Source organism: Gadus chalcogrammus, chromosome 4 (assembly GCF_026213295.1).
Source record: "Gadus chalcogrammus isolate NIFS_2021 chromosome 4, NIFS_Gcha_1.0, whole genome shotgun sequence".
NCBI classification, from domain to species: Eukaryota; Metazoa; Chordata; class Actinopteri; order Gadiformes; family Gadidae; genus Gadus; species Gadus chalcogrammus.
The window spans coordinates 20,853,634-20,863,195 of record NC_079415.1 but is presented as its reverse complement, the minus strand read 5'-3'; the positions used below and the strand labels follow the sequence as shown (position 1 = coordinate 20,863,195).

Genomic DNA, 9,562 nt, shown 5'->3' with positions numbered 1-9,562 from the left:
GTGATAAGGAATTACATAGATAACAGAAGTGGAAAAACGGCCTCAGCAAAGAGGGACAGGGAAAAGTTAGTACTAGCTTTGTTCTTAGAGGAAGGAGAGATATGGCGAACATTACAGAGAGTAGCGGGAGAAATAATAGCTAATAAAAACAAGGCTCAACCATTGCCTCTGAAGGTTGAGCCACTGCTGCACAAACTAGTATCATTGCACCCATTGCTAAAAGGCAACGTAGAATCGAAAGGGGAAGTCACACTAGATGAAGGAGATAATAAATGTAACACACAGGGGAGGAGGGGCGCACCCATACACATGGATTGTTATGAGGGGATCAGGAAAGCAAGGGAAGAGTGTAGCAATGCTGACACTAGTTCAAGTGAGAGTGAAGATGAGGACGAAGATGAGACAAGTGGTGATGAGCACAGTAATAAAGATGTGAAAGGTGATAATGAGCGAATTTGCGAAGGGCCTTCTCCTGGAAAGAAAAGGAGAGGAAAAAACACAAAGAAAAGGACGAAGTCTCAGAGGAGGCAGACAAAAAAGAGTACTAAACTCAAGGGGGAGGGGTATAGTGGGAGCCCAGCGACAGAGGAGCCTGGCTGCAGCACATCAGTACTAACCCCCACACCACTCGAGTTAGATGAGAAACTAAGGAAATCACAAAGGGGGAAAAGGGCACCCGAAACTTCCCCGGGAAATTATCCTATTCTAGTCAAAGGACAACAGGTCCATTTTCAACCGTGGGGTTCACAGGACTTAGAGGGAGTCATTTCTAAATTCCCTAACATAATTAACGGGGCGTCCAAATGGATTAGAACATTTGAGGAGCTCACAGTGGGAAAGTTAATGACAGTGGGGGACCTGAAAGCTCTGTTGGCAAGAGTATTGGGGTTATCTAAGATGGAGTCTGTACTGAGGAATGGAGGGTTGGATATACTGGATGGAAAGTATGATGAGACTACACTTGATCATTACAGAGGGGCGATGTGGGCCACACTCAGGAGGGAGTTCCCGGTCCTCATAGATCCTAAAAACATGAGAGGTCTCCCTATTGGTGACACAGAGAACCCTGCATCCTACCTACAGGCCCAAGTAGACAGATGGCGCATGGAGACGGATGAGGATCCTGAGATCCATCCGGTGTTCTCTGTTTTGTTTAGAAACTCTGTGATAGAGACACTTCCCAGCCAAATCAAAGCCAAGCTAGAGGATGTGGTTGGACTGTCTACATCAGGATCTCATAGAGATTTTAATGACCATTTAGTTCATGCAGTGGATGAATATCGTCAGAATAAACAAAGAATACAGGAAAAAAGCAAAGAGCTCCAGAGGAAGCTATATCAGCTTCAGCTGGAAGATCTCACAAGGAAGGAAAGAGATAAGAAGAGACAGGCAGGGGTTTTAGAACCAGCAGGGCGCACTTCAAAACCAATATCCACGATTGGCATTTTCTCTTCCAGTACAACAGCCTCAAAGCCAACTGTCACCTACTCCACCTGTTACACATGTACACATCCATAATTATGGGAACCCCACAAATAAAAATAGACAGAATCAGGGGCCCCGAGGACAGTTTAGAAACAATCAACAACCAGGATCCCAAGGACAACGCAGAGGTCCTTTAATATGTTTTGGGTGCAACCAGGAAGGACATTCTAAGAAGGATTGTTTAACTAACCCTTTTCCACCACAGCAAACACAGGGTAACAGCGACCAGGGACAGGCGGGTCCCTTTATGAGTCAGGGATACTAGGGGTGCCCAGAGAATCCACAGGGGGAGGGTCAGCTTGTAGCAATCACAAAACAAGCTGATGAGGAACCAATGCTGCAGGTTCTGATAAATTATAGAAGCATGCCAATGATGGCCCACACTGGAGCCACTAACACTTGCGTTGGTCCAAATTATGCCTCTCACCTCCCCATGGCAGGAAAATTCACCAAAACTTTAGGATTCTCGGAACACACGCAGTTAATACCTATGACAGCTCCAAGTCATAGGTATAGCTCCATTCTTATTTAAGTTGTATATGTGAGCGAATGAGTGAGTGAGTGAGTGAGTGAGTGAGTGAGAAAGAGTTACATTGAGTTGAGTTAGAGGGGTCAGATGAAGTGATTTGTGAAGAGTGAGACAGAGAAGAGGAAGAGTGTGTGGATTGGCAACGAGAAGTGGCGATGAGATTGGAGAAGGCTTTCCGGTTAGAATTTTCTTTGGGGACATTCATATCTTTCGATGGCCTTTTAAGATTAATAATCTAGTTTTGGAGTGTGTCCAACAGAGAGAAAGAGATTGAATTTGCATTGTGTTGAATAGATTATTTGTGCGTTTGGATGTACTCTGTAATTGGTTCCTGAATGTAACCCTTGTCCACTGTTTTAGAAAAAACGTAGAACCACCACTGGGATGGGTGATTCTGTGGTTCTTGGAGACTCTCCAACGCGTCGGAACACCATATGGTATATATCATTACATCTTGGTACACAGAGCACTGGTGAGACAACGGGTTGGATCGGAGAGAGAAGGTGTTTGGAGAAGGGAGAGGAATGTATAGAAAGCAAAAAGGGCGGATGAGGACCGAGCCGGAGGTAATAAATCAGCGGAGAGGTGGCTGGGGTCGTTTAGCTCAGGAGGTAGAGCAGTTGTCTAGTAACCGAAGGGTTGCTGGTTCGATCCCCAGCTGAGTGTTGATGTGTCCCTGAGCAAGTTACATGGTGATTACAGGATTTAGGAATAATTATTTAGACTCCAAAACATGAGCAATTAGCGTTAAAAATTGTCTGCACACCACACTCCACAGGAGTCAATGGGTTCAATGGCACCAGGGTAAAGTGACTCATCAAAGAGGAGCGGACCCAACCCATAGACTCTGCGTGGATAGGTGGATGTTATTTTGGTGCTTGGACCTGACGAGGTCTAGGTGCCAAGATAACAACACAAATAAAATATTTCCTTCGAGATTATGATAAGTAATAGACAAATTATTAAAAATGATCTTATAATTTAGAAAAAACAATCGGCAATACTTAAAAATTAGACCAAATAAGTATGACAAAACGTTATCCAAATTTCTAATTTAGGTTATCCACAATGACAAATGTCATTTAAAATAAATAAGTAAAATAAAATAAGAAAGGGTGTGTGCGAGCCTGTTCTCGTGTGTGTGTCAGGGCTGCCGAGGTAGGGGAGAATCCTCTCCTACTCCGAGTGACTGAGTACACAAGGGGATACCCAAGCACACTTCAGATAAAACAATATGGTTAATTTGTAAATAGAAACAATGTATCAATTCAGTGTTGAATAAACTAGTTAAGATCAACATAGAGGGTTTGGGTTTGGTATAGTAGTGAATCAAAATATGGAAAACACTAAATGCAAGCAATAGGTAGAATAAAAGGTTTAATTAGGTTGTCCAATTTAAATAGATAGTGAAGGGCAATCGGGTAGGATTATGAAGAGGATTGTGATTTTTAGTAACGGTTAAGACAGAAGTGAGTCGCCCAATATTGAAAATGCAAGTTTTAATATTGTGATTTTTGTTTTCTTTCACATCTCCCTAGTGAGGGACAGTAGGTGGGTTGACGCCACATCTGCTGGGAAGGAGTCATACATGCTATGTTGTCAAATTGGATTCGGAAGTAGTGGGTTTACCTTCAAATGCCACTAATACCGCTGCAACACTTTAATAATTTTAACTGATAAATTATATTTTGTTTTATAGTCGCCCTGATGTGCATTCATGACGCACACATATGGCTGCATAAGGCAGATGCGGCTGAAGACTCTGTCTCCATCCCTCCACTTTGCGATCTATACCACTGTTACGGCCTCCACATAACTGAATAAGATACCCAGTGGCTCGAATTGGAGACCCCAACATAAAGGAAGGACACCATGAAATAAGATGTTTTAACGGGTTTTATTAACCAAATGAAACCATAGCTGAAATGCAGTATGAATACTTTACCAAATAAAGAAGTCTGCAAACCAAAAGGGACCTGGAGATGCCGGACAAACTCAGCAAAATGGAGGGGGGACCAGGCCACCCCCTATAGGGACGTCGAGGCTGGCCCCCCTCCCTGCCTGACAAAACCAAATCATAAACTAAGAACTAAACGGAAAAGTAGGACCGCCGGCCATCCCCAGGCCTAGATCAAAGATTACAGAAAGAAAAGGCTATTTAACAACTCGCACTGTGGGACAAAGGTGTTGCCGGGTCTGTTCTCCTCAAGCAACTGACTTGCTGGCTTTATGCAGCAGGCTGGTAATTGGGCGTGGGGATCTCAAATTTGCTGCAGGTGTGTCAGCCTGATGGGAAAGCAAAGACATGGGGGTTTAGGCACAGCACAGTGATTGAATGAGTTATGGCCACACGCAACACCCCCACCCTATGATGGTGAATACCGGGAGTGCAACGTGAGGTCATTCACTCATCAGAAAAAGAGCGTGACAATGTGTCGGCCAGGACATTATCCTTTCCACGGACATACCTGACCTCCACATTGAAATACTGCAAGAATTTTGACCGCCTCATTAACCTTCGGTTTGTGTTCCGCATCTGGTTCAGAAAAACAAGAGACTGAACCAAATTTGGAAGACAACAATGAAGATTAGAAAGCATACATCACTGGACATCCCTACAATATCCTCTTGGTCATCCTGAGATTCAGGGGGAGGAACACTGGCGTTGCTAGACAGCGCCAGAGTTACCTTGTCACCATCAGCAATTCCCACACTGGACAGCTCCAGTGCCCCACTGACCTCTGGACCATCAGAAGGGGTGGAAACAGACTGAGACTCCCTGTCAAAATAAGGCTTCAACATATTAATATGACACAGCCTACTACGCCGTCGACGTTCAGGGGTGTCGATGATGTAGTCTCGATCGCCCACCTTCCTCTTGACTAGGTAAGGGCCGCTATAACGCGCCTGCAGAGAAGAGCCAGGAATAGGCAATAGAACCAGCACTTTATCACCGGGACGAAAACTCCTGCTTCTGGCACCCTTGTCAAACCATCTCTTCATTTGCCCTGTGCAACACGCTCAAACGGTTCACCAATAACAGGAATTGGATAAAGTGGATATGGAGGGATGGCTTGGGTTTTAGCAACCTGGCAAACATGACAAGTTTTACAATGGTGACGCACGTCACCTTTTAGCCCTGGCCAGAAAGAGTACCGCAAGATACGATCAAAAGTCTTATTAATTCCTAGGTGACCAGAAAGTGGATTATCATGTGCTAGTTTCAAAATCTCACTTCGATATGTTCGAGGAATAACGATCTGTTCCACCACCCCCCAACTATCATCGCCACCTAACTTTGGAGGTGTCCACCTACGCATGAGCATGTTACCTTTTAGGAAAAACCCTGTTGACATATCATCTAACGCCTCTCCTGAAATCACACATTCAAAGAGAGGAGCTAGTGATACGTCCCGCTTTTGATCGGCAACTAGCTGCTCACGTGACATGCAAACCTTTGAGTCAAGTTGAGGCAAAACGGAACGGGCAGGGACCTCTGGAGAGGCGGTTGGGGAAACTGAACAGTCAACCAGAAAACTGTCGGACAGTTCCACCTCAGCCTCCAGTTTTTGACGCTCGGCCATTGCCCGCGTCACGGCACAGACAGAAAACACTTTGGAAAATTTCAATGCCAAATCGTCAGAGTTTTCTGGCAGAGGAACAGCAATTACCTCTGGATTAATGAGCATTTTACCACCAGCCAAATCATTACCCAAGAGCAGAGTCACCCCCTCGATTGGGAGTTGCGCACAGACCCCCACCTTAACGCACCCCTTGATCAAATCTGACTCAAGATAGATGTTATGAAGCGGCAGGCCCACATCTCGCATATCAAACCCTCTAACGAGCACATCTGACTCAACAGCAGATATATCTGAAAATGGCAACACATGCTCCAAGATTACAGATTGGTTGGACGCAGTGTCCCTGATGATATTAACTGGTAGCTTAGAGTCCCCCTCTGTCAAAGAGACAAAACCCTTCATTAAAAAGGGCTGGAATTCAGGGTCAGGAGTGCGCACCGGCTCTGTTGAAGCTGAACTCAAAGGCTCACTTTTAATTAACACAACAGATTTCGGTGGTTGAGACTTGTTCTTAAGAGTAAAGCATTTGTTAATGGTGTGACCTATTTTCTTACAATAACTGCAAGTTGGCCTCTCCTTCACACCCTCCCCACTGTCTGACTTTTCAAGCTTCTCTTCACCCTCCCGCTTAATAAATGGAACATAGGTTCCTACTGGAACATTGTCTGAGTGAGAAGAGCTAGATTTGCGCCATGATGAGTAAGAACTATGCTCCGACACAGGAGTCCTCTCAAAACTGTCCCTGTGGGTGAGCACATACTCATCCGCAAGGACAGTCGCAGCTGCCAGTGTCAAAGCTTTTTGCTCATTAATATAGGTTGCCAGCCTATCTGATAAACAGTTCTTAAACTCTTCTAGCAGGATGAGCTCACGTAACTGTTCGAACTCCGCTACCTTAGATGCATGACACCAGCGGTCAAACAGAGCCTCTTTCTCCCGACCAAACTCAGAAAAGGTGTGATCGTCTAACTTCTTATACCGGCGAAACTTTTGCCTATAGGCTTCAGGCACCAATTCAAATGCTCTAAGCACGGCAGCCTTGACTTTGTCATAGTCAAGACTGTCAGCTGGTGACAACGATGTATATGCCTCCTGGGCTTTCCCAGTAAACACACATTGCAAAAGTAACGGCCAAACATTTTTGGGCCATTTCAAAGTGTCAGCCGTGCGCTCGAACAGAATGAAGTATTTATCAACATCTTTACCATTAAATGGAGGAATCATACGAATGCACTTGTTAACGTCAAAATCAGCTTGTGCACCACTGCCATGTCGTGGGGGAGGGGCCAGGTTTAGCTCTAGCTCTTTTAAGCGTATTTCTCGTTTAGTCTGCTCCTCCAATTCCATTTGTTTAAACCTGAACTCCTGCTCTTTAAGCCTGGCTGCCGCCTCCCTCTCATTAGTTTTGTCCTGCAACTCTAGCCGCCGCAGCTCTAACTCCAATTCCAACCTTCTAATGCTTTGATCAGGGAAGGCCTGTTTTGTTGGCGAAAGGGCCATGCCAGGGTCAGGCAACATGCCTTCCTCAAACAATGCAGTCCATAATTCATGTTTTATCGCTTTCTTTGCTTTTGTCTTCGAGACTATGATGCTATAATGATCAGCAATAGAAGTCAAATTATCTTTAGTGCATTTATGAAACACCTCAAGCGAAGGCTGCTTAACAAACTCTTCCAAAATAAACTCCATCCTGAACTATGGCCACTAAGTTATTTGTACTGAAAAAAATATCGCAAAGCGAAAAAGAAACAAGCGCATCAAAAATTGCAAAAGCAATACAGGTTTTAAGGCAAACAGCCACCACCTTAACGCTTGTACAAATACAAATAAGGCAAAAAAGCCAACGCCCGATGAGACAGACCAGCAATGACAAACACTGCCCAACACAGCATTACCTAACTGGTGTCCTAATAAGGGGTGTGCCCAAATTAAGGTCTACCAACGCAAATGACAAACCAGAAACTCAGTAAAGATTACCTATAACTAATACTGAAATAAAGTACCGATATATCTTGCAAACAAAAGATAGACTAATCAATTTAATTAATTAAGGTGGACAAAATAAATCCAAACCTTCAAAATTCCAAATGTGCACACCCACAAAATTTACCAAAATTCAATTAAAGTTAGGGAAAGAGAGAAAAAATAATAATGTTCGGACGAGCCCCCATTATGTTACGGCCTCCACATAACTGAATAAGATACCCAGTGGCTCGAATTGGAGACCCCAACATAAAGGAAGGACACCATGAAATAAGATGTTTTAACGGGTTTTATTAACCAAATGAAACCATAGCTGAAATGCAGTATGAATACTTTACCAAATAAAGAAGTCTGCAAACCAAAAGGGACCTGGAGATGCCGGACAAACTCAGCAAAATGGAGGGGGGACCAGGCCACCCCCTATAGGGACGTCGAGGCTGGCCCCCCTCCCTGCCTGACAAAACCAAATCATAAACTAAGAACTAAACGGAAAAGTAGGACCGCCGGCCATCCCCAGGCCTAGATCAAAGATTACAGAAAGAAAAGGCTATTTAACAACTCGCACTGTGGGACAAAGGTGTTGCCGGGTCTGTTCTCCTCAAGCAACTGACTTGCTGGCTTTATGCAGCAGGCTGGTAATTGGGCGTGGGGATCTCAAATTTGCTGCAGGTGTGTCAGCCTGATGGGAAAGCAAAGACATGGGGGTTTAGGCACAGCACAGTGATTGAATGAGTTATGGCCACACGCAACAACCACCATATAGGTGGGGATTGATCGTATCCCAGGTACGGCATCCTGCAATAAGCCAGTATGGAAGGCTGGTTAGCCAACGACGGGTAAGATCCCACCTTGAAGCCCGGGACAACCTAATTCAGGCGCAGTCACGATTACTTGGCAGAGTCACTGTGAGCACTGGCTCACTTGAACATGTAGTGACGAACTGCAAGGGAAAGCCGGCTGATGAAAGGTGGAGGGGGAACAGGAGTCAGATATGTCAGCTCTGGCAGCAGAGGTTGTCTTGAAACGGGGCATGTCGTGTTTTATTTCATTTTATTTTACCTTTGTGGTATAGAAGGCCACTAAGGCATGTACGTTTTTCCGGTTTAGTGCATGACTTTGGAACAGCGTGGTTTCAGGCGGCTGATGGTAAACCCACCCATATTGGGCTTTGGATTTGGACATACTGGTTTCGATTTCCCTTCCCAAAAGATTGGTTTCAGTTTGCTGATGCTTAAGGTTAGACTTTTGACGTTGGGTGCACCAACGGCGTTATTAGATTTGCTTATCATTTAATGCGCATGGTTTTGACCATTGCGCAAGGGGGGAGGTATTGAGGAGAATCAGGAAATTTTTTGAAAACAAGGTTTTTCTTCACCATACTTGCAAACAATGATTGACATCCAGCTAAATGTGTGTGAAATATTTGAAAAAACAGTGTTCAACAGATGGGTAGAAGCAGTCCCATCAGAAGACCAAAGTGCGGCTACGGTAATCAAGTTCCTGACTAGAGAAGTCATGCCAAGGTCTGGAATTCCGTCACAAATTAGCTCAGATGATAGGGCAGCGTTTATTCAGAAAACACTCAAACAAGTGATTTAACATCTGCATGTCAAACAAAGATTAGGCTGTGTCTACATTCCTCAAACCACAAGGTATGGTGGAGAGAGGAATGGGACGCTTAAGACAAAAATTAACAATTTGTGCAAGTACTAACTTGAATTGGACTAATGCACTACGACTGACACTAATGAGTTATCGCATGAAAACTAACAGAACGATGCATCTAACCCCGCATGAAATGCTTACGGGTCGACCCATGCCTTCACCTGTCATTCGAGGGCCTCATAAAGGACCTCCATTAGAACAATTGGAAACTGAATTAAGACGCTATTTGGGACAACTAACTGGCATACACAGGCTTATTTTTCAACAAGAGAAAGACAGAGTTCCAGAGTTGGAGAAGGAGCCACCAAGGGGGGTG

The 9,562-nt window shown here is 44.5% G+C and overlaps 1 protein-coding gene across 1 annotated transcript; it reads right to left on the bottom strand.

The window, feature by feature from the left end:
• Positions 1 to 3,892: 3,892 nt before the first annotated feature.
• Positions 3,893 to 8,350, bottom strand: LOC130381210 (uncharacterized). The gene is made up of 2 exons (XM_056588683.1): positions 4,483 to 8,350; positions 3,893 to 4,300 (listed from the first exon to the last, which is right to left on the bottom strand). Exon 1 carries the CDS (start codon positions 7,285 to 7,287, stop codon positions 5,014 to 5,016), a length of 2,274 nt encoding a protein of 757 aa, XP_056444658.1. The 5' UTR covers positions 7,288 to 8,350; the 3' UTR covers positions 3,893 to 4,300; positions 4,483 to 5,013.
• Between the last annotated feature and the right edge of the window lie 1,212 nt (positions 8,351 to 9,562).